The sequence below is a fragment of the Chrysoperla carnea genome, chromosome 2 (genome assembly GCF_905475395.1).
Source record: "Chrysoperla carnea chromosome 2, inChrCarn1.1, whole genome shotgun sequence".
NCBI lineage: Eukaryota > Metazoa > Arthropoda > Insecta > Neuroptera > Chrysopidae > Chrysoperla > Chrysoperla carnea.
The window spans coordinates 55,220,616-55,247,604 of NC_058338.1; the positions used below are offsets into that span (position 1 = coordinate 55,220,616).

At 27.5% G+C, this 26,989-nt stretch overlaps 1 protein-coding gene across 9 annotated transcripts; it reads left to right on the top strand.

Moving 5' to 3' along the window:
* The first annotated feature begins 1,630 nt into the window (after window positions 1–1,630).
* LOC123293704 (protein anoxia up-regulated) lies at window positions 1,631–25,276 on the top strand. Of its 9 annotated transcripts, none has more exons than XM_044874599.1 (10): window positions 1,631–1,900; window positions 6,570–6,614; window positions 9,779–9,976; window positions 11,459–11,659; window positions 15,181–15,305; window positions 16,708–16,832; window positions 18,304–18,474; window positions 23,730–23,925; window positions 23,987–24,104; window positions 24,170–25,276. In XM_044874599.1, exons 1-10 carry the CDS (start codon window positions 1,817–1,819, stop codon window positions 24,812–24,814), a joined length of 1,908 nt encoding a protein of 635 aa, XP_044730534.1. In that variant the 5' UTR covers window positions 1,631–1,816; the 3' UTR covers window positions 24,815–25,276. The 9 variants fall into 9 exon arrangements, with proteins under 9 accessions (XP_044730534.1, XP_044730533.1, XP_044730536.1 ...); XM_044874598.1 differs by lacking the exon at window positions 11,459–11,659 and adding an exon at window positions 13,317–13,517 and having other exon boundaries at window positions 1,632–1,900; XM_044874601.1 differs by lacking the exon at window positions 11,459–11,659 and adding an exon at window positions 13,317–13,517 and having other exon boundaries at window positions 1,632–1,900; window positions 18,337–18,474.
* The last annotated feature ends 1,713 nt before the right edge of the window (window positions 25,277–26,989 follow it).

The following is a 26,989-nucleotide window of genomic DNA, read 5'->3' on the forward strand; positions in this document are numbered from 1 at the left end:
CAAGCTTAATTTAGATATTTTTATTTGGATTAAAAATTTTTTTTTAAAATTCTTACATCGCCAGAGACGTGACGTACCTACCGGTTTTAGTAGAAATGGAATAAAATGAACCTTTCTCTCTCTTAAGTAGATGTTTAGACTAATGGTAGTTGTTACTTCCCACCGCGTCATACAGAATTTTGAATACTTTTGTTTTAGACGAGGAAATTTAACATTTTACCGCAAAAATTTCTAAAGTAAGAGCGATCGTGATGTAGGGGGAGATAATTTTCCTCGTTTGTGCATTAAAAATGCATTTTTTGTACATATTTTGTATAATTTTTTGTACATATACGATAGTAAATAATGATTAGAAAATGAATTTCTTTTCAATATGTTTACGTTTCATGACTATTACAAGCCTTTTATGATATAACAAAAAGTATGCATTTTTTTCAAAAATTCTGCTTTTGAAATTAGCATGCCCAGGTCCCCGGGTACTCCGATCAATTCTTTTAACATCGGATTCTTGTTTCAATTTCCTAAAATAGTACATCACAAAAAATACATTTTTTAATGCACAAACGAGGGAAATTATCTCCCCATAATTTGCAATGTTCACAAAGTTTATAAATGCCTTGTAAAACCTAATGCAAAAAACTACTTCTCGATCCATCTTAGGTTAAGTTATATTGGCTGTCCACGAAGGACACACTTAGGCTATAGACCCCATTGTGATACCATATATGTGATTTACCACCTTTCCGCTGATAATTTCATTTATCAGCTCCTCAATTTCCCTAAGCATACCGCGGACGGAATTGGTTACGCCTTAACCAATTGAGCTAATTGGGCGACTTCGACCCATCTTGCTTTAGAAATTTTTGCGGCGTTTTTTGTATTAAATTTCTTTCTCTATTTCTAATCTGTCTATTTTAATGGAAATGAGTGCTCTGTAACTTTCCACCAAGTAAAACAATATTAAAAATCAATTGTATTAATAAAGAAAATTTCTTCTTTTCTGGCGCAGTAACAAATATTTAAAATGGAAAAAAATATTATTATTATGACAAATATACGCCGTGCCCGCAAACTCTGAAAATGGTTAAATAACACTTTTAAACTCGAAAATTCGTATTAACTATTTTTTTAAAAGCTATAGGATAAAATCAACCCCGCCCCCTTCGCTTGGGTAGCTTTCTAAGTCTACGTCAAAAAATCAAAGCAATAAAATATCCACATGATTAAACGTATTTTAAAATACATCGCCGAAAATTTTTTTAACAGAAACTGTGTCCCAATAAAAATCAACAGTCCCCAAACATACTAAAATTTAACAAATTAAAAATAAACATTCATATTTTACAAAAATATTATTGCGAAACCAATGTTGATAAAATAATTACACAAGGAAAAAAAATAAAAATTTCACAAGATTCCATAATAATTTTTTTGTAATACGTCGTGTTAAACTTGAAAATATCTATCGAAAAAAAAAATTGTATACAAACGAATGGCCGCCCACAATACAATTGAAAAAAGTATAGAAATAATTATTATATTTAAACTATGACTAAATTATTACATAGCTCTTACATAGAATGTGAATACGACCTATTTATGAGTGAGTTTTCGAGTATAAAATAAATATTATTTACACAAGTGACTACGATAATAATACGTCGACAATCGTAACGTACATATCTAGGCGTCACGACGTTACCACTGGCATTGCACGAACAGACGTCGCGCGAATAACAACTTAAGTAGTGATATACGAGTGTTGGTTGTTTTGACAAATAGAAAGAAGCGCGAGTGAATTTTTTAAATATCCAAAATGGTTTACGAATCCGATTTCTATACGATCCGCCGGCCATACAGTACCCGTGTGACCCCATCTGTTTCTTCATATTCTGTATCTGTAAGCATTATTATTTTTTATTTATTTTATGTTTATTTTTCCCTCCCAAAATTATAAAATCCAAATGTTTGTTAATATAAAAGAAAATTTTTTCTAGTTTAATATTTTAACATTCATTTAATGTCCAATTTTTATATGTTTAAATATTAATCTATCAAACTGACAAGATTTTAAATTTCCAAAAAAAAAAAACCTTCGACTAAGTAAATAAAAACCATCAATTTATTTTTTTTTTTATTTGTCAGTATGCTTAAAATTATTTGCTTGTTGATTGTGATAAAATAGACTTTTGCTTTCCTATACAATACAAATTTTTACATGGGATGATTTTTTTTTTTACATAAGAAATACAATTTTTTGTGGATGTGATTGTTACGAATTTATCAATATGAAAATAGACGATTTTTTTATCGATTCGGAAATATTCGGATAGGAAAACTAATTTTAAAATAGTGAAAAATAACTAATGTATAACTATTTCACTCACATAATTGTTCTGCAAATCTGTGAAAATATGGAAAGTGGCCATAGAATTTGTAAAGGTAGCAACAGAACACATGCAGGCAAAGCACTTTCATACTTAATTTCAATGTCTAAATTTGGAGCGTAAAAATAACTGAAATATTAAGCTGCGCAGTAGATATCTATTAAAACAAATTTTTTTGTGTAGTCAGTCTTATGTATATGTTTAGTTAATTGGTAGCTTGTGCAAAACTTATTTTATTCAAAAATATTTTGTATATCTATAAATATATTTTCTATATTAATACTCGCGTATGAAGAATTTTGCAAAATGAACATTTTGCTTACTCATAATATTTCAAATTCCATAATTAAAAACTTAAAGATAATTAAAAATTACAATAAATTTTTATAGCCAAGAAGTCAAATATTTTTAATTAATTTATTAATTTTTTCTTTTTGAACAATCAACAAATTTTTCGCTTTATTTTATTAGGTATCTCTTTTCGAAAAAAAAAAACTTCTAAATTTAATAATAAAGCCGAAAATAATAAATAAAAATTCTTTGTTTTAAAAATCAAATACCTATTATATAAAATCAATTAAATAAAAAAAAAGAGAATTTCGATCGAAACGAGATACTTAAATTTAAACAATTAAAACATGAGAATTTTATTAAATATGTGACCAACTACAGGGAAAGTAAGCTTTAATTCCCAGGGTCAATATTGAGTTATTAATATAACTAAAATAATTTTCAAAATATTCCAAAGAAGAATATTAAGATATGTCTTTTTGAAAATCAAGGGGCAAAAAGTTATATTTCTGTTTTCGTAGGTGCCTTACAATAATATGCATTCTTTAAGTGTACAATCAGATAATAAAGTTTACAAAACTTTAATTTGACGAATGTTTTAATTACTTAAGAATATAAATAACCAATTAATCTATTATTCATTTTTTTTGTCCGATTTTTTAATAAAATTTTCAATTTATAAAAGTGTTTTGAAGCAATTACTATTTCAGTATAGTTAGTAGCAAAAACTTCCCCACTTTTTAAAAACGGACTAGCAAATTATTTGATAGTCGCTCAAAACTTATGGTAGTTTTTTTCTGTAGCTAGTATAGGTAATAACTAATAAATTGATTAGCTATGATATTTTAAATAAGATTGGTTAGGTAGATTGATTGTATATTGACCATTGATATAAACATTTTACAAAATAATTACGATTGAAAACAAGAAAATTCATTTTTCTTTATCAATGCATGTTAGGTTCTTTATTTCCGCACAATTTTTCCGTGCAACAATTCTGCCAAGTATAAAATCGTCAAATTAACATTATATATCTTTATCTTCGATTGTACTTATCATACTTTTTTAAATTCAATACAAATTTTCATTTGTTGCCCGTTTTTATTTGTGAACGCTTTCAATGGTTTACATTTTTCATTTGTTTCTCATGCAAAGATTCGGCTATGTTAAATTTTTCAAAATTAATATGAAAATCTTGCTTTCTCATTACACAAATTAGGTACTAACAAAAAAAAAAAAAAAAAAAAAAAAACAGAAAACTGTATGTTTTTTGTTAAACCTATAATATTGGCACTCGAGTTCCTTTCTCTGTGGCCGGTCACACATTTTCTTAATAAAATTTTCAAAATTTCACACACATTAAATACTATTACAAACAAAACAATTCTGGATCCTTCCAGAGACGTGAAGTACCATGGGAAAAAGTACCATTTGTACCTCGTCCAAGCTTGATACCAGATCCAGTAACTGCATTTGGTAAAAAGAAAGAACCAGCACCAGAACGAAAAGTATTAACAATAAGACCACAAATCAAAGCGAAGGTTCTTGTACATCCCCCAAAACCATACGTTTCACCAAGAGAGGCAACACGTAACAAAGTTATGGCCGTGTTACGAAAGGAATATCCAATCGAATAAAACTTATTATTTTCTAATGTAGTTTTAGAAATGAAATTTAGTATCAAATTTAGAAAAAGCTCTCTAAATGATAAAACTTTAAATTATTATTATCTAACACAAAATGCTTAATTTACGATAAATTTGATACTTTATTTTAGTTGAAACGCTCAGTATTGACCTATGCTTTTTTGCTAAATAGATTACACTAATCTTAATGAAAATAGTTGCTAAATTTTTGCTATAAATGCTTTTTATAAATAGTTTACGATTTGTACACAAAAAATACTAAAATTTTAAAAAATAAAAAAAAATTTTGGAATAAAGAACATATTTTTTTTAATTAAAACGTAAGAGATGCCCAAAAAATATTTTCACAGATTTGTAAATTAAAAAAAAATCCTGTAATTATAAATGTGAAAATTATAAACGCGAGGTGAATTTTTAAATACGAAGATTGTACCTAAGAAATACCTATTTTCGAAGTGAGTAATTTTTTTTTCGTTATCAATGTGCTGATTAAAATTAATGCTTATTTTTAAACGTTTGTTGTTTTTAGAGTGTCTACACTGTTTCATAAATTTTTTTAAATCTTTTGCACAAATTTTTTTCTTAGCTATTTTTAAATCACACACATACCTTTATACTAAAAATATATTTAGCTACAAGTTTTTAATGTCAATTTTAAAGAAATTAAGTTATTAGTTGCATGACTCATCTTCATAAAAATTCAAATTTTTGCATGAAATTTCAAAAAATAATAATAATAATTTTAGCTTACTGACATTTTTTAGAAAATATAATTGATGGTCAAAAACTTAAAAATAAACATTTTTTTTAATTTTTCTTAAAACGAATTTAAAGCAATATCCAGCTGATCTCACAGACAAGTATCAAGTAATTTTAAAAGAAGTACCTTTCGTTCCTACCCCTGTTAAATCATTATATGGGATGAGCATATGTAAATGGCGAGCTCGAAATGCAATACCATTTGGATTGGTAAAATCCATTTAACATATATTTCTTTGTTTTTTATTTAAACGCTTAAATTTATTGTCTCTTTCCATGTAATTAAAATACCGCTGCAGAATAATTTTTTTATTTTATTTACTTTTTGTAAAATCCACAAAAAACTGGGATTAAATTTCTTTTGAAATATTTTTTTTTTTTGACAATGATGCATGTCAATATTATAATTCTTCGTAAAGTTTAGCATGACTACAAAATTGAGCATCGATAACATAAGTTTCAAAATCGTTTCTCAGATAACATAAGTTTTCAGGAGAGAGACAAAAACGTATTATTATATGCATAAACAATAAATTAATATATGCCTGTCTCTCTCTTATGAGCCTAAGTTTTATTTTTTGAAACGAGTTGCGTCTGTATCTGATAACCCACGATTTTTGTGTGATCATTCACATCAAATCTTTAAAAAAATTTCGCTTTTTATTTAAAGAAATATTTTAAATATTATGATTAATTTTAATTTTATTTTTTTCTTAGACCCCCCGTCACTACTCAGTAGTAGACTCACCATATGCACCACGCCGGGCTGAAGAAAACTATTCTTATTCCTACACATCGAATACTGAATCTTCATCTCGCGCAAACGACCCCTACAGCCCATCACGTAATAACCGTAGCTACTCAACTACTGAACGTGTAAATCGTACATCTGGAGGACCTGGTGGATACAATTATACAACAACATCTGAAAGTTCAAGACGTTCAGGTGATGGTCCAGGTGGATACCATGCAAGCTACAGTTCAACAGCTAGTGGAAACCTTCCTGGAGGCACAAGATATCGTCACTTTTCATACCATGTTTAAATAATATAAATTTTTTTTAAACTAAAATTCGCTGATATTGAGTGAATTGCTTTTCTAACATAACTTTATTTATTTATTTATTGACTGAAACATAACACAAATTCAACAAGCGATACAAATTTTTATGAAAAGAAAAATAAATAAATTTTTATTAAAAATTATATCGCTCCATAAGTTTATATAAAAAAAAAGAAATATTGGAACTATTTTTCTAGAAATTTTACCTTATATTACAAAACGATTTCAAAAGTGTATTTATTTCATATAATAAAAAGCTTTTAATATAAAGTTCATATTGTTTCATTTTACAAAACCTTGAAAGACTAAAATAGTTTCTAAAAAAAATAAATTGATGGTTTTAGCAGAATAGAAGGAAAATAAAATTAATAGAAATTTTAAAGACATGAAAAAAAAAATTGTTAAATAATTTTCTTTATTTCAGACCGTTCCAACACAAATTACGAAATATTTGTCTGGAGCTGGAAAGGTAAGACCTTGTTTGAAAAACAAATTTTACTTCGTCCATAATAATCATCGTTTGTTCGTTATCATTGCATAATGATTAAACATTTTCTCAATATACAAAACAATTTTTTGCAGAAGTTTTGTCCTTATACAAAGTAATTTATTTCATTAATGCCCATTGATTTCTTAAATAGATTTTTAAATGTATAATAAAAAACATTAATCTATTCTTCATTACCTAGTGGTAATTTTCATAATTTATAATTTTGCCATAAAGAAAAGATTGTTACGAAAAAATCAAAAATTGTTTTTTATTGTACTTTTAAAATGGATTTTCTTCCGAATCGACACAATCAATACAAAAACAACTGTTAGCGCCTTAATGACACTAATAGAAAAACTTAATAAGTTTAGACTTGTGGTTGAAATTATTTGTACCTTATTTTCAATTTTGATGATGAATTTTGTTTTAACTTTATGAATGTAGAAATAATAATAAAATTTTTCGATATCTGCCTTGTTTTCGAAATATCAAAAGCTAAATAATTAAACAAAATTTTCAATTTTCGATATTTTTAAAATTACTTCAGATATCAGTGCTCATACATCCTTAAGTAGTCGGACAAAATTTGATTTGAGTTGATTTAGATTAAGTCCAACTTCTTCTCTCTAACTTTTGATCGCTGAATATTTTTTTAAAGGTAGATACATATAATACTAGTAGCATTCGAAACTTTTTTGTAATAAATTTAAATTATAGATACAAAAATTACTTTGTCATTTTTAGCTCTTATTTCACCAAATAACTATTTTTCTTAGTGCTAGAAAATAAGTTTGTTTGTTCAGAAATTATAAAGACTAGTAAATAAATGCATGTTAATAATAAAAAATTGAAAGAAACAACATATGAAATTTTCCATTACATTTTAAGAATTTAGCTTTTTAACTGAATAATGAGTGTCTTTCTAACTTTTAACTTTAATATCTAAATTTCTACATCCATTAGAGCCTAAGTGGATATATCAGTTTTGAAAAGTATAATTTCTTGATTATATGTCGTTGATTTGTAACGTGGCTTGATTCAATCGATTTTTAAACGATCATTTTAAGGCCTTAGTAATTTTCATGGTAGATGAAATCATAAATTAATACTTATGAACACTTTTTTGCGAGATTATAAGAAATTCAAAGTAATTTTAATTTTTACTGATTAAAATAAAAAATAATATACACATTATTTATTATATTTACATCTTCCCTAAGCCAACACCAACAAACATGTTATATCTGCAAATCCCCCAATAAATATCAATTTAAGCGTTCGATTTTCATGAAAATCAATAGGGCTCAGTCATTTTATAGCTGTATATTCACTTTATTCTGTATTTTTGGCAACTACATTAACACAATATCGTTGTTTATTTTAAGTATATTTCATTACATATTCTAAACAAAAAATTTTAAACATTACATGTATTTACCATTAAATACATTTAAAACATTATTATTCAGCGTTAAATATATTTTTAGTCCCGGTTTATTTTAAACTTTACACCCTCGGACCATTTAAAAATAAAGGTATTTTTTAACGTATGAAATAATTTTATCTCGTATCTAATTTTAGTTTTTTTTTTCTTTTACATTAATCTAAATAAAAAATAAACAGATATTATTTGGTTCTAGGAATATTTAAATTATTTTATGTAATTATTTATTTTAATTTTCAATTTAAAATGTTATTTTAGACGTTAAATATTCAAAATAATTTTTTTTTTTTAATTTAAAGATAAATATATTTTTGTATTTGTTTAAATTTAATTGCAAATTTCGTGATCTTGAAATTCTTTGTATTGGTGTTCATAAATATTTTTACTAGTTTTAATATTTATCAAGCCCGGATGTAGAGAGGAGTAATTGCTACAATTTATTGCGAAAAGTATCTTTAATGATTGGACAAGTAATTTCTGTAATATCTGTAATATCTACAGAAATCATATATGAGACGTGTGTCTCGGAACAATTTCTTAAGACAGTAATTCGAAAACTTGTCTTTCAAACACAAAATAAGACAAACACATTTCCATGTCTATGGTTTATTTAGGGTAATTAAGATCAAAAAAATAAAAATTCAGGACATTCGACAACTAAATAAGTTTTCTTCGAGATATCGACGAAATTTTTTTGAATAATACCTCAAAAATTATTTACTCAATCGCTAAATGAATCAGATTTTAAAATTTGATTCATAATTATCATATAAATCAAGTTTCATCAATTTCCAAAATAAAAAATTTTATGATTTTTACGATTTTTTCAAAAAGGTGCACCTTTATGTTTTTGTTGTCTTCGATTTGTTGTTGTTGTTTTTTTTTCGACGTTTGGACTAATAGTTCTCAAACTAAAATATAAGAGTATGAAAAATATAAAATGATTAACTACTCAAAAACTGCCCATTGTAATATGCAAAATTAATCTAGTATCTTCCAAAAATATTCTGGATCCGCACTTGTATTAGTTTAGGTAAAACGTTAGAAACGTAAGTAAAAAAGTAACTAAGCAAAAAGGAGAAAATAAATGGTCCAAGAGCTAATAATATTACAACCACCAAGGACGTCACCAAGATTTGAAAAATAGTTACCAAATTAATGTAATTTCCGTCCGATAAATAAATCATGTCTGGTTACAGTTATTTGGAAAAAATTCAAAACCAGTCGGTGGAAATAAAAAAAAACTATTTCAGTTAAAGATAAAACCTTAATAAATTATTGAAAACCGTTGTGTCTGACTAATTAAAGATGCATGAGCACAGTAGTGGGGACACAAATTTTAAAAAAAATTCTTTTAAAATTCCCCGTCAAAATTGAAAATTTTATAACTTGACAATATAAGACGAAAAGTAAGAATAAAATTTTTCGATATCTGGATTAATTTTCAAAATACCGAAAATTGAAAATTTTATTTAATTATTTAGTTTTCAATATTTCGAAAACCAAGGCGGATATCGAAAAGTTTTATACTTATTTTTCGTCTACGTTCATGAAGTTCATCATCAAAGTTGAAAATAAGGAACAAATAATTTCAACCCTAAGTCTAAAATTTCCTTGGCGCTCGTACACCTTAAAATATTTCGTAATTCATTCAAATAAAATTTTGAACAATTTTTCATGCAATTATTTCGTAATATAGGTCTACGTTGTGAACACATCCCCAAGAAACTTAATACCATATGTTGGTCATAAACGTCTTACATATTATACACCAACTCAAATAATACGTGTCAGACCATCCATATACTATAAAGAACTCGATCGTATTGAACATAAGTATCGTCCATCATCCACATATAGCTACTTAAACGACTATTTGAGCTCATCGTCCGCTACGGTAAGTGTAAATTAATTTTATTATTTTTTTTAAATTTATCCCTCAATATTTTTGTAGAAAATATTTTGATTCCATGTAGATTAAAATATGACCTTAAGACAGTTTTTAATTTCCATGGATATCTTTCTAATACAAAATTTATCAGAGGTGAGTTTACTGCGAATCGAAAAAATTTATAGATATCAGATTTTCATTGGTGGTATAATACACCAAACTCATATAGCAGTGATGTAAAATATCGAGATAGAATATTACCCCCAAATTCTTTTAAATGAACCAGTTTTGAACCAAGTAAAGCTACGTTAAGTTTTTGGTTATTTGGATAATTTCTCACAGTAACAGTTCCTTTTGATTTTTTCGTAAATTTCACCATTTTCATATTATTGACAGTTTAACGCTTAGAAAAACTCCAAAAAGGTCATTTTCAAAGCTGAAAAACAATGCTTTAAATTTAAATTTTTTATTGTTCCCATAGCAATATCTCCCAAATTATAGGGATCAGATCGAAATTTGATAAAGAGCTTATCCTTTTGTTTTGGTATGCTTATTTAGAAAGTCTTTAGGTCTACAGTCAATTATAGAGCACACTGTATGTGAGATACGAGTAAAAATGAATAACACGTGAAATAACGGTTTAATAGTAAAAGTTTTGGACAATTAGACTGTTCCCGTGCGCCGCGTCCGAGGTTTAACGAAATTCGCCAACTTGCGACGTCTATTGTTGTTTTGTTTACATTTTATAGTATTAAATGCTTTAAACAAAACAATATTCATTTTTAATTCTCTGAAATTCATAGAATAGGGAATATTCATGAAATTTAAATTTGGTTCAATAGTATAGCTTTTACGTAACTTTATTGGCTGGACATTTCAACTAAACTATTATTTTAGTAATTAATATCTTTTTAATTACTTAAAATTAATTAATAAAAGTACAAATTCATTGAGAGAAATTCAAATTTCTAAAACGGAAATTAAAATTTTAAAATCGGCGTGACGTCATAGTATGTGGCTTGTCAGATATGTTGACTTACTGTCCGGTATTAATTACTTTTATTTTGTGTGGTATTTCCTCGAGTTATATTATTCTACGAATTTTTATTAGAAAATTTAATAATAACGTGTGTAAATGCTGTGTTAAAAATTAATAATATTTACGGCTTATGTAATTTACCTTGTGGGATAGTGTGTTAGAATAGAAAAAATAGCTGCTATAGTAGCCTATATAGTCAAATTCAAATATTTTAATTTCCGATTTATGAGAATAGGGAAATAATAAGCAGTAAGGAAAATAGTATAATTCATGATATGTTACATTACTGTCTATATGAATAGATATTAAATAATGGTAGCAAGGAATTAGGAATGTTAAAGTAGTAAATTCACCACTGAACTTTTTATTCGAAAATATTAATCGAAAATAAATAATGAGATGAATAACATAAAGGAAAAATGTACAAAAATTATGTATAATTGATTCAGGTACGAGTCATAAATACTTATCCAAGATATTACTTACCATATGGGGGTCATAGATTATATACTTATTATACACCTTCCGAAATATATCGACTTAGACCCACTCCTTATCTTAGAGAATTAGAACGTCTTGAAACCGTTCAATATAGATATTATTGGCCAGCTTATGATTACCTTGGGGCCTATGTAGATTCATTGATTACGGTGAGTAAAAAAAATATATATCAGATTTCTTGTGATGAAGTTCAAAAAATCATCCATTTCTCTTCGTTTAGCTGATTTAGCTGTGTGAATTAAACCGTAATATCAGAATTAGGTATATTTTGCGCATGTAGTATGTGTAACTAAGGTAAAATCATCCAAAAAGTGCTAATAATTTCGAATATTATATTCATACCAATCGCATCGTATGATTTAACCTAAAATCGATCATTCATATTACAACCACAAAATTTAGTAACTTTTGACCCTAAAAAATGGTCTTTCTCCCCTTAAGCATACTTTACTGTTGATATCCTTTTCGGTATTCCAACAGAAAGCTCATCGGATGACGGAATTGAAAAATCTATTTTTTTCTCGATATTCGATACGACAAGTGATTTTTTATAAAATCCTGGGAATTTCATAAAAATGTACTACTTATTAGGCTTTTCAGTTAAGGAGTACTCTATGTAGCGTTTTTAATAAGAACCTACATCGTTTCCGAACAACCGTTGTTCACATCAATATCACTCTTAGATACTTGTGATAAGTAGTGCATTGAAATTCGATTAAAAATTTTTGTTATTTTTTGTTCCCAAAGAATCAAAATTTTAAACTGGAAAAAATTAGACAAAAAAATTATTCGACAAATGAATTAATTACTTTTTAACGATTGTTATTTTGTTTCTATAATTTTAAAATATATTTAGACAGAAATCTAATTTTTATTTAATCAAATAAATTGGATAAAAAGTGAAATTTACAAAATTTTAAAAAACTCCGATAAATTTTCCGAGTACGGAACCCTAAACCCGCACTCTAAACGTATCTAAGAAAACTCTCCAATAAATTAACTTTTTCCTTAGAGCCTTTTCCAAACTGACCCGATTTTGAGGATCATCGCATATAATTTTGTTTTTCCGGGGAGGGAACCCTAAACTCACACTTGAAACATAGCTAAGAACACTCCCCATTAAATAACCTTTCAAACATAAAATAAAAAATCCAAATCGGTTCATTCGTTTAGGTGCAGCGGATCAAACTTATAACACCCCTTTTTTTTGGTTCGGTTGTTAAAAATTATCTACTTGATCAGATGCAAAAAATTTTTCTCAATAATAAAACAACTGTTTTGACGATGATGTTATTGCATCAAAATCTTAATTTAAAAGTCTGTCGGACAACCGACAACTCGTTATATAGAGTACCGAGCAAAAAAGCTATCCATCAATTTTATACTTGTCAGAACAATCAAAAATTTTCCCTTACTCTGTGAAAGAATACGCTTCACTTACGAGAATTTTCGTAAAGGTAGAAATTGTTACGCCACACAATAATCTCTATCAACAACATTGTATGCTGAAGAACACCCATACTTCTTGTATTTATCGACCCAAGTTTTATTTTTACAAAGTTTTACTAAAGCAAATAGTGTTATTCAGTGGGGAAAGTATTAGAGTATCTATGATAAGTTACATCACTGCCTATATGATAGTCGACAAATAACGGTGATATAATTTAGGGCTGAAAGTAGTAAATCCACCACTATATTCATTATTGCAAAAAATATTTATGGGGAATAAATAATAAAATGAATATTCAAAAAAAAAAAAAACAAACAAAACAAAATAAACAAATTACATATGTATAATTAATTCAGGTACCAGTCATATATACTTACCCAAGATATTACCTACCATATGGGGGTTACCGATTATATTCTTCTTATACACCTTATCTAACATATCGAACAAGCTATCCTTATCTAAGCGAATCAGAACGTCTTGAAACCGTTCAATATAAATATTGGCCAACATATACATATCGCTACTATGATGATTATTTAGATTCATTGACAACGGTGAGTAAAAAAGAAAAACTAGACTTTTAGTAGGAAATTCAAAAAATCATCCATCTTTATTCGTTTCGCTAATTTAGCTATGTGAATTAAATCGTAATATCAAAATTAGACGTCATAATAAAATGAAGCATAATTTGCGCATGTATAAATATATTTTTCTGTAACTAGAGTAAAATAATAGCTCATCAAGAAAATGCTAATTTGAACGAATATTACATTCATCTCAATCGCATTGTATAATATGGCGACTCTCTTCTATGTAAAACCATCGAAAATCGTTCATTCATCTTACATTTACGAAATTTTGGTTAATAACTTTTTGTCCGCGAATTATTATTATATTTATAGATCCAAATTTGATTATTAATTTTTTTAAACTTTATTTTTAGTCTTTATCTTCTACTTTTCAATGGATAGTTTGCATCATTCTGATAGTTTGCAAAATTACTAAAAAAGTTTCAGAATCTTCAAAATTGATTAGTGTGGCGTTGCATGTTTAGGAATTGTCGGTATAATATTTTAACCCTATGAGGTGAAGTATTCTGAACATGATTCATACACAAAAAATCAAGGACATGTAAAAAAATAACAAAGTTAAATGAATGGTTTGAATTTTAATTTTAAAAAATATGGTGGGAGCGCAAATAAATGAATACAGGATAATATGAATTAACACGTTCCACAATTTAATTGCGTTTCCACCATTTATTTATCACATCTGTACCAATAATTAATCATTAGCCTGAAAGAATGATACCATTGTAAAAATGAAAGAAAAGTTTTCATACGTGCATAAAGATTACTGTTTTTGAAAATAAAATTGTTAATTTTAATAGCCTCAAATTTGATCAATATTTTCTAAAATTGAGTAAAATACGATATACAAATGGAATTTACTACAGTGTTAAAGTTCTATTTAACCGTGCTTAAGTGCGGAAGTAAGAATGAAGGAAAAATTACTTTCCGAACTATTAATCATATCGATCTGTGATCTGACCAAGCTGGTAGCTCACTTTAAAGAACTTTAATTGATGGTAATTAAGATTGGCTATTACAACAAAAAATAACTATGCAAACTATCCAGAGACGAAATAAAGCCAATGACAAAGGATCTTTTGTTTTTTAATTACATTTTCTTCAGATCAATATTTTTTGTAAAGGTTTTTTGTGATATTTATAAGTTATACAACTTTTTAAATTCCTACAGTTAATTTGAATTCATTTTATAAGCGTGGATTTAAATCCATGCAGTAAGCTGTTTTATTGTATTAAATACACAAAGTATAAAATTATTTATAATATTAAAAATAATTTTGATAGCCCATATTTCAGCCACAAATTGCGTATGTATTTAAAAATAGTTTTAAAAAAGAGAATACATCATAATTTGATTTTAACCAAATATTTCGTTATATCAATAAAATTTCTGAAAAATATAAATAATTGCATTGCTTGCGGCTTAAGCAAATTAAACTTTTCTTCAATAACAAAATAGCATATATTTCACTTTAGAAAAGAGCATTAACATCTGCAATCATTCTCATATATTTATTAGTTATTGAAAAACACTAAATTTATAATAAAGATTAGTATTTTATTTAAAATATCAATCAAATAATGATGTATTCTATATAATTAATCAATTATATATGAATTAATGCAGAAACATTTAACGCAGACGTTTGATGATGAAAAACGTGCAATCAGAGCCCAATCTAATGCAATTCTTCAACGAATTCATTCACCTGTACCAAAAGTTACTGTACGTGTTCTTCCATATTCTTCTAGGTAAGGATTTTCGATAAGCTTTTTTGTTGTTTTTTTTTTCTAATAATATATAAAGATAGAAACTTTTATAAAGCGCAACTTACCCTCATAAATCATTGAATTTAAGTTCAAACTTGAAAAAAATATATCCATTTTCATTTTAATATACAAAGTGTCTCAAAAGTGTGGATACAGATGGATTCACCAGGATATTAAAATACAATCGAAATATAAATAAAAAGATATCGAAGCGCACATAATGACCTTGAATTTACAAATCAAATTCATTTTTATATCCTGTATACATAAAATATATATCAAGGCATACTAATTTTAGTCCCAAGTTTGCAACGCTTAGAAATATTGATGATACGAACAAACTCCCCCCGTCCATCTGTCCGTCGAAACGATAGCTCAAAAACGAAAAGTCATATCAAGCTGAAATTTTTATAGCGTGCTCAGGCGTGAAAAGTAAGTCTGAGTTCGTAAATGAGCAACATAGGTCAGGTTGGACCCATCTTGCAAACCGTTAGAGATAGAACAAAAGCTTAAATGTAAAAAATGTTTCCTTATAAAAAAATAAACAACTTTTGATTGAAACATTTTTTTGTAAACATCACTGTTTACCCGTAAGGGCGCAAATTAGGACAAAACTTTGGTGTCCATTTCTCCCAAAACTATAAAAGATAGGGAGTTGAAAATTTGCAGGTAGCTTCAACTAATGATCTTTTGAAATATTCTCGAGAAACAAACAAAAAATCTAGAAAATACTTTCGAAAATTTTCGAATTTCCCAAAGGCCGCCGTAATTATGTTGGTTTTTTAAACTAGTTATAATTTTTTTTTTTAATTCAAGCAATACCATTAAACTTTTTCTATACAGAGTATTACGACAATTATCTCAGTCAATTGTTTGTTTTCATTTGTTTCTTTCAGAATTTAATTTTTCATATTCAATTTCACAAATATTGATTTCTTTTTTTAAAAATGGTTGACCATCAAGTTCACATGTTAGGTCATCGGCATACGCCCTGTAATAAATTCAAAAACTATTACACAGATCATATATCAATATTTTTATAATCTGAAAAGTTATTCATCCATCTTTACAATTTTGGAAACTTCTGTACTTGTTAATATGTAAATAAACACCAAAAACATTATAAGGAAATTGAAGGGGGGTTTTTTAAACCAAAATGATAGAAAATATCTACTAAGATTAAAAAAACATTTCCAATTAAAGGATCAACAATCTTAATTAATCTCTGCTCATTAAATAACAAATTTTACGTCTTGGCAAAGTATTAGTTCATAATCAATTGTCAAGTTCATAAATAAACTTGAATTGCCATTAACTTTACCTAACTGATTCTAAGCAAAATTTTAAGTCCTATACTAACTGAAACTCATTAATAATTTTCTAGATATACATCACCTATTAGAATTTCACCTGAATCATACATTCAAAGTTTAGTTACACCAGTCAGGAGAGTCGCTGACAATATTTTAAATATTTCCTACTACAGTGAACCTGCCAAAAGATTTTTAGGTAAAATGTTCTCAAAAATATTCTTCTTAATTAAGTCATTAATCATTAGGTTAGTGCTATTCAGTTTTCATTTTAGTCTGTTAAATCAACAGTCAATATAGGAATAGTCCAGAAAAATAAAACGTATAGATCCAAAAATAATGCAAATTTGGAATTAAGTTTATTAGATTTATTTTTTTGAGACCATCTTATATATGAATAATTTTAAGTACTTCAAAGTTTAATAAACCTTCGATCATTTCTATATATTATTTATGTGTGCAAATGTTAAATGTTCATACTTGAAACTTAAAAGTAGATATTCTTAACTTTCCAAGTGGACATTGAATAATTATTTTGATAAAACTATCGTAAATTTACAAAAATATAGGTACTTTTGTCGAGGGCTGGTGTCAATATAAGATTGCTATTACATGAAATTTGCAAATCTAAAAAGAACCCTGACATATACAGGGTGGGTCATTTTAATATATAAACGCTTATAACTCGTTTAGTAGTTAACCAACCAAAAAATAATTCAAACAAAAATTGTAGAGTTTGATGGCAAAATGTTCTGACATCAGATTGGACCTAATTCTTCGGATTTCTTTAATAGCAAATTTAGATCCTAAATGGTAAGAGGTGGAATAAAACTTTAAATTAGAAAGTTTATCCTTTATAAAAAAAACTAACAATTTTTGTTTAAAACATTTTTTCGAAAAACGTTAGCTTTCGGAGAAAATGCAACTTCAAAATAGGTCATTATTTCATTAGATCGAAAAAATACGCTAAAAGTTTATCGATAATTGTAGGTTAAAGTCATGGAACTTTTGTCTAGGTCGTATTTCCTCCGAAAGCTACCGTTTCTAACAAAAATTGTTGGTTTTTTTTAAGTGGATCAACTTTCTAATTTAAGTATTATTCTATCTCTTACCGTTTAGGATCTAAATTAGCTATTATAGAAACCCGAAAAACTAGGACCAATCTGATGTTAGAACATTTTGCCCCCCATCAAACTCTGAAACTTTTGTTTAAGTTATTTTGTGATTGGTTAGCTACAAAATGGGATATTTAGGTGTATAGAATAAAATGGCCTCCCTGTATATCATCAAAACTTTCATCAAATCTCACCTGATGGACAACAATTTTTACTCATTCAAATTCTATAATTTTTATCACATTTTTCGGTGTGTTTATTAAACTTTGATTATAAATCGATAATACACACCACAAGAGCTTTTAATTTCTGGCAAGCAAAAAGTTAACTAATCAGTTTAATCTCAATTAACTCAAAAATTTAAAATAGTTAAAAATTTTCTAGTTGAAATGAATTAAAAGCAAAAGCAATGTGGAGTCTATTATAAGATTAAAATTAAACATAGAAGTTTCGTATTTTTCATCGATGCATATTTATAGCTTCTACATTATTCATCATTTACTTCAAAATAATGTAACTTTTTCGATGAAAAAATATTTTAAAATTGTTCATTAGGACCTGGCCACTTAGCCTGCATTCGTTTCGCAGGTGATAAGGCGTACTCAAAACGTTCACACATGAGCGACTTAACTGACCACGTAATTCGTAACGATATTAATTTATTGAGTTACTATTTAAAAAATAGACAAGCTGCCAATGTTGGTGGAATTGAAAAACCAATCAAAGGTAAGAATTTTGATATTTTCTCCCATAATTTTGAATAATACAGTTTTTTAATGTCTGTATAGTTAAAAAATTTTGTCTTCAATGTTTAATGTCTAAAAAACAAATTTTTTTGTCCAATATTAATAAAGAGTACTTCAATAAGAATCGAAATTATGTCCGGTACAAACGCTAGGAAAGGACCGCTAAAATAATTACTACATTACTCAAAATAGACTTGGAAAATGTATTTAAAAATAATTGCGTTCTATAATTACAAAAAGTCAAGAGAGTTATAGATTTTGGAACTTATTGAGATACCCTTTATTTAATTTTCCGTGTGTATATTTGGCTCAGCAACAAAGGAAACTAACATTTATTTCTCCTTATTTTATCCTGAGTCTAAAATTCACTTATAAAGTAAATAATTATCTACTCTAATTGTATTTGATACACATGCATTGACTCATCCAACATTGCTATACCGATTGTAAACTATCTCCTTAGCCATATAAAATATATTAAGAACAGTTTTTATGGACATTCTTATGTATAAAACAAAGAGAGAATGTTTACTGTGTGTTATGTATATGTTACTATGTATGATTGGTATTGTATATGTACAACTATACTATAGAAATGAGTCTGACCGGGAGGTTCATGTTAGTACATATTCAAAGGTTCACGTTTTATACATAAAAACGTCCGTAAGAACTCTTCTTACTTCTTATAATAAAAATGGCTAACGATATGGTTTACAAATTGTAAAATGTATATACAGAACATTTCATTTTAAATGAATTAGGCAATTTTATCTTCAGGGTAATATTTTTGTTTTATTTTTAAAGAAGTTAAGACGTTCGACCTGAAAAGAAAGACAACTTAATTTTTTTTTATGAAACCTATATAGCAGATTCGTTTTCTTTCAGCAAAAAATTTGATACTTTTGCTTGAAAAATTTTTATATTAGACTTAAATTTTTCTATACTTTTTTTTTATTTCTGGCTTTTTACCGACCTAATGCAAAATTTTGACAGTCTTAATAAAACAATTGCTTACATTTTTTGTCCCTTGTATTTTTTCTTAAACTTGAAAAACCTCGTTAAAATAGTTACCAATTATTTTAGTTTTCTCATGTCAAAAACCTAAAAATTTGAAGTCTAAGGAAAAATTATTCAAATAAAACTTTATGTTTTTGGCTAAAGAAAACAAGTCTGCTTGAATGAATGTAAATTTCAATTTTTTTAAATGAAGGTGATCTACATTTCACCTTGAATGCCTTCACTAATAAAAAAGCATCAAATGAATCAACTTTTTTACGAAACTTTCTTTCAAAAATACGAACCTGAAATCTCAGAAAACTCGAGAGCTTAAAATCTCTACATATTGGATTAGGGTCTGTGTTTGTGAGACAGTGGTTTTAATCCACTGTCTGTGAAATAATGAAAAAAATTGTTATCGCAATTCTTGTTTATACATTTTTACCCGACTGCGCGACGCAAAGAAGTGGTAATGTTTTTAATAGTCAATGTATCTAAAAAGTGTAAAATAAAAAAAAATAAAACCCAACTTCGTTAAATAGAAACTGGTAAAAATAAAACAAGTCCTGTAGTTTGCATAGCGAGTTTAACAGTTGGGACCCACTATTGGCAAGATTTGAGTCGGCCTAGATTTTTAATGGGATCCTACTGTTAAACTATTGTCTATGTCAAATACTGGACTTGTTTTTTTCATTTCAGTGTATATTTAATTCAAATGTATTTTTTTTATTAAACTTTAAAGATTCTAGGGACAGACATATAAAAACATAATATTATTCCGATTTTACCCGATTTTAAGACGTGCATGTGGTCGATTACCTCCTCTAAACAACTCTCCTTGCCCTAAATCCAGACCTAAAATTTAAAAATCTACGGCAACCGTTGGTTTTTTTTTAGGAAAGATTACTTGAAATGTATTTGTTTTTTAAATTCGAAAATTGAGAGAGTTTTTTTTATGTTAAAAAAATTAAGAATCCTAGGTGTTTGGCTAAAAATATACGCATAGAAAATTTATCAAGATTTATGCATGCTCATAAAAATGTTAAGAATTGAATAAATTTTTGTTTCAATTAAAATATAAAGAACCACAGTTTTTTATATAACAAAACTTGTTGGTTTTTATTAACTAGTTTGATTTTATTCCAGCCGCTGAAAAGAAAATTGATGATGAATCCGAGCTTCCAGCTCAACCTGCTGCAATAACAGCCTCTGAATAACAACCTCTCAATTTTTTTCTGTAATCTCTTCTCACTTAACCCATATTTTTCTCATTAACACTGCCCCCCACTCACCCTATTCTCTTATTTATTTCCCGATCACAAATTATTTATTTAAATTATTTTAGATTAGAAAAAATTATTTATTAATTTTCCTTTATAATACGAATTAATCAAACAAAAATTTTTCTTTAACATTTAATAATACCTGCGTTTTTCTTACACGGAATAAACATTTATTCACACGTTTTAATGTCCACCTTTTTTGCTAGATTATTTTTTTGCATTTTTTAAAAAAACGAACGAATAAACATCGAATTAAACTGTTATTAATTATTTTCTGTAAATATTTACAATTTACAAAATAAAGTGAATTTATTTTTGGAAATATTTTTGTATAAATGTGGCAAATAGTTTTCCGTAATATTAGATTAATTTTCCGTAATATTTTTTTAATTTTTTCCGATTTTTTTTTTTTTTTTTTTTTTTTTTTTTTGTATCCGTTTCTAGTATATTTTTGTTGTTAATTGGCTAAGATCGATTGATGATATTAGAAATTTTCTTAAAGCATGTAATGTTTTATTTTTGTTTTTTGTTACAAATAACACCCCTTAATGAAAAATTTTATGTATACAAGTCATGTGGAGGACTTTTTTATAAGCATCAACAAATATTTTTTTTCAAAAAACTTAATAGGAAAATCATATTTACACTTTGTTTACACTTTACACTCTACACACAAAAATAGTTTATTGTAAAATTTATTACAATTATTTTTATACGTTATAGACGAGGAAAACTACGCATTAAATTTATTTTGAAAAAAAAAATTGTACTTTTTTCTGAGAAATTTGAAACTATTAATTAAATCCAAAATCACATGAATATTTCTAATTTCTATTCGGTTCAGGTACTGTAATTATGCTGATTAAATCGAAAACAGCTTGAAACAGTCATAAATGGTTTTATTAATTTTAATTTAGAATAAAGAGACATGTGGAGAGCCGTTAGATTTTTACCTCGGAATCCAAGGATAGGTAATGAATCTTTATAAAAACTGTTCGACTGCATATTGTTTAAAGCTTACCTAAAAAGTTAAAAACAAAAATTTGTGCGATCTTGCCCAGGGGTGGAGGAGATCCCTTCTTGGGGGTGGAAAAGTTTATGTTAAAAATGATAACGGGAATTGATGAATTCTAAGCAAAAAAAAAATCATTTGAGTATATTTCGAAAAGTCAAAACTTTTCGAGTTGTTGGCGATTGAAATTCGGAGTGTTTAACGTCAAATAACTGACAAATTTGAAGTTTTTTGAAGAAAGTAGATGGTACACTTTTTAAAGTACTATGAAAAACCATTAAAATTGGAAAAGTTTCAAGCCATTTGAATGAAAATTGACGGAGTTATCATAAAAATAAAGTTTTTCGTACCTTTCTTTTTATGTAATATTCAGTACAAAAACTGATGAATTTACCTACCACGGGAACTAAAATTAATGATTGCCGCTTTTCAATTTACTTAATTTAGGTACTGGCAACATGCTCAAAAAGTTCTAGCAGTTAAGTTTAAGTAAGCTTTAAGCAATATATTCGAACAGTTTTTATAAAGATTCATTGACTATCCTTGGATTCCGACCTTTTGACATATTTATACCTTACGGATCTCTGTTAACAAGAATTTATTCAAAATGAAAAACGATAACTAAACTATTCAATGAATTGGTCATTTCGAGTTAAATGTAATACCCTTCGGACTATCTTTTTGAACCGTAACTTTTTGAAATTATTAGTTTACTACCATTTATTTTGAAGCGATATTGTTGAACACATGGCAAAAAACTATTTAAAAATATAACTTATGCTATATGATGCCACAGAACAAATGCCAGACAAAAAAGTTAGTAATCACATTCCTAACATCATATATAGGCTTTACACAACGATAATCAATTCTCAATAAAGTTTATTCCTCATTTTTGTGATAAGCTTCCGCAAACATCAGCAAATCAGTACAATTCAACTCTGCATAATTGAAGCAAATTAAAGAAAAGTAGCGTCCATCAGATGTAATTATTTTTGACAGAAAATTGCGAATTTCGCATATGAGCAGTTAATCTTAGTTGTTCCAGTATATACTTTAATATTTTTAAAAAATCATTTCTCTATATTCATTTTTTTTTATTGTGAGTAAATTTTAAATGTGTATGTTTAGTTTGAGCCTATCGAAGTGGACGCTCCATGAAGTATGTGATTGGACAACGTAAATTATTGCAATTGTTTGCCTTAGCTTAACGCAGCAATGAAATCATTGTGTTAACGTTTCAATATTGCATTACTAGAACCATATACCTATTTTTTAATAGACCTAACTCTAAAAGAAAAACTAATTACATTCCTAATACTTCTGCTACTTTAGAAGAAAAAAAAAACATCAATATTGTAGCATTTGTTAAATATATTAAAAAATGCAGCAGCTTCTACAGAAATAAAACAAAGTCGACATCGAATTGACCAAGAAAAATGCACAATACAAAGACCACATCGAAGAAGTTAATGACATCTTTCAGTTTTTTCAGCTTTTCAGGGTTACTTATTTCAGTTTTAATAGATTATTTAATTATTCAAACTATGATGTTGAAACGTACGAATATATTTGGTATAAATTTTGCAATAAACTATAAAATAAAACAATTATACACTATCTGATCAAAGCATATAATTATGGCCCGAATAGTATCGACAGAGGTTGTTGTAATCAGAAGCTAATTAAATATATATGATGTCGTAATTGATTTGAGCATAACCAGCATCTTTCCGGACGGAGTAAAGTTTGTGGATGGAGTAAGAATATCTAGGTATTACATTAATAGTTCTCATATTCGATGCAAAAGCTTATACGATTACTTTGGTTTATAAAAAACTCTCCATATGCAAATGCAAATGCTTTATAAAATATTCATATTTTGAAAAACATAACAAATTTTAGAAAATTATTTAAAATAACGATATTTTTTATTTTACTTAGTTATTGGTCTTTCATCTGTGCGGCCATCTAGAGTTTTCTCTGCAGTCAAACCATTACCTGACCCAGCAGATGAAAAACGTGAAGTGGAAGAATTAAAAGCTGCACAAAAGGCAGCAACATTGGAAGGTGATGATTCTGCTGCTAAATTACGAGAGAAAAGAAGAGCTCAAGAAGCTGAAAAAGCAGCTGAAGAACGGTAAAATAATTCTTAACTATTTAATATACTCAAAATTAACATTATTATTTTGTTATAATAGTGCATTAGCCGAGGAACGCGCTCGTCAGAAGGAGCAAGCAAAGAAAGAAGAGGAAGCCCGCCGAGCTGAATTACAACGGCAAGCTGAGTTAGAGAAGCAACGACTTCTTGAAGAAGAGGTGAGTGTTTCCATCTGTACGGCATAGGTTAAAATCTAGAAGTTATTTAATACAGAAATATTTAGGCTGAAAGAGAGGCTCAACGTATTGAGAAAGCTCGAAAAGAAGCCGAAGAAAAATTAGCTGCCGAGCAAGCTGAAGCCGAACGTTTAGCTGAAGAAGAACGCTTAGAGGCAGAACGTAAAGCAGAAGAAGAACGATTAGAAGCAGAACGTAAAGCCGAAGAAGAACGTCAAGAAGCCGAGCGTAAAGCTGAAGAAGAACGATTAGAAGCTGAACGTAAAGCAGAAGAAGAACGATTAGAAGCTGAACGTAAGGCTGAAGAAGCTAAATTAGAAGAAGAAAGGCGGCAAGCTGAATTACAACGTTTAGATGAAATTGCCCAACAAGCTGAAGAAGCATCCTTACAAAGACAAGCAGAAGAATTAGCTGAACTTGCCAGACAAGAAGCAGAATTAGCTAAAAAAGAACAAGAAGAAGCGGAAGCAGATCAAGCTGAAGCTGAGGATAATATTGGTGCCGGTGCTGAATCTGCAGATGAACAAGCAGACATTCCTAATGAAGAATCAGCTCCAGCTGATGAACCTGAACCAGTTGTAGAAGAACCAGAAACACCTGAAGCCACACAACCTGACGAAGAACCTGCAGCACCAACTGCTGAAGAAGTTGTCGAGGATGAAGCAGAGGAAGAGGAAGAAGAGGAAGAATAAAAATTTACTATCGAACTTTTAACAGTTGGCTCACAACTTAATGTCTATCTAAAACATAAGTTTATCAAATTTTATTTTGAACAGTATTAATAACCCAATGTCACCCCTAATGTCACTAATTATTAACTCGATGAGAACACACAAAAGCTCGGGCTAACCTTTTCTATCATTTATTGTGACCAACTTATAAATTCTTCCTTATAATAAACCTAAATGTGTTACCTATTGGCAATTAAATAAATTAATGAAATTCGAGTGCCTAAACTATAGTTGAATTGAAGGAGATCGACAGGTTACTCAATGTAAGATATATTTAATTTCTTTAGACTTCATTTACTTAATTATTTGAATCCCAAATGTCAACCATCTTATTATTAATTGCCAATATCTTAATAAATTGAAAGACGCTCAATATACCTATCTATAATACCTTTATAAATATTTTAATTATTAATTTTTTTGTATACGTTTTAACATAATTATTGTGTTATATTTTATACATTATATTGTTCTCATAATATTGACGACAATTTGTTAAAATAAAAAAGCATTTATTTTCCTCTTTCAGATGCAAGGACTCGTTAAAAAAAAAATAAAACATATTTTTGATTGTTTATAATATCGTCTCCATCCACGTTATATTTATTACACTAATCATATATTTGTTTATTTATTTATTTATTTATTATTTTAATCTAATTGTTGTTTCATTTGTAATTTACACACAAAAATTGAAATTTTTTATGTACGTCTTGATATGTACACAAAAATAATTTCATTGTATCAGCAATAAAAAACATTTAATTATTTAAGTAAATCATTAATTTTTTCTAGTATAATGGATTAGATCATTAGGATTTTGAACCAAATTTTTTGTTGTTGACAAAAACGGAAAGATCATATATGTATAAGTTATTATAACAAAACTGTTTTTATATTTCCATGATAATTTTAAAGTTCTAGACAGTTTTAAAAGAGCTTCTCAAAAGGGAACGAAAACGCCCGACAAAAAAAATTTTCGTAAAACATCGTTTTGACGTAACAATGTTAATTGGATAGTTGAACACAGAATACAATTATAATTAATTAACATTATGACCTTACACGATCTTTTACGAACATTTTTTTCTCGAAGATCTTTTTGTTTCTCTAAAAGGCGTTTTCGTTTCTATTTTGAAAAGTTCTTTTAAAACTGTCTATAACTTTAAAATTATCATGAAAAAATAAAAACAGTTTTGTTATAAAACTTATAAATGATCTTTCCATTTTTGTAAAAAAAAAAAAAAAAAAAAAAAGAAAGAAATTTCAAAATCCGAATTAATCAAATAAATTGGTAAGTAATATCCCCAGTTCCCAAAAGTGTACAAAATTAAATTTGAAATTAAAGGGTCCTATGTCTTCAATGACTTCATCTAATTGTAGTCTCAAATCAAAATCATAATATATAAAAAGAAATCGGAGTGAAACTTAACTGAAAACTTTAATAAGGCCCAATTTAAAACATTAGCCGATTAGAATTTTGCTTAGGTAATTTTTAATAAAAAGTTATCAGATACTTTTTAACAGATGAATAATTCTATTCTATTTCTAGAGATGAATTAGTAGTTCCTTGGATTCATAATTACAACTCATTATCTGCTCAAATTAGTTTAAAGCAAAAAACAAGTAGCTTGTTTCCACAATTCAATTCTTAATTTAAGGCAATAAATTTTTAAAAATAGCGAAAAATAATATCGTAGCCGATTAGAATGCAAATTTTTTTCTATAAATTCGAACACAAAATTACAAAAATTTGGGTGTTCTGAAATCAATGGTTAATATACTGATAAGTATGCAAGATTTAACTTCAAAACACACGCAAAAGGTACTAAAATCATTTTGAAATTTTTTTAAATTGGAGCGCAAATGTTTTTTATTTTAGAACTTCAGAAATCAGAGAATCGGTCGTTAAAGTCATTATCCTTCTTATGTTTAGAAAGAAACATAAGATATTGAATATACTTACCTATTCCTGAAATGAAAACATTGAATATTAAATAAAAACAAATCAAGTTATGATAAACATTTAACACTACTTTTTTTTTAACAAATAAAAGGAAACGAAAAAATTGCACAGAAGCAGAGACTCGAACTCGGGTCCTCTATATATCCGATCTAGGTTCTCTAGGTATCCTA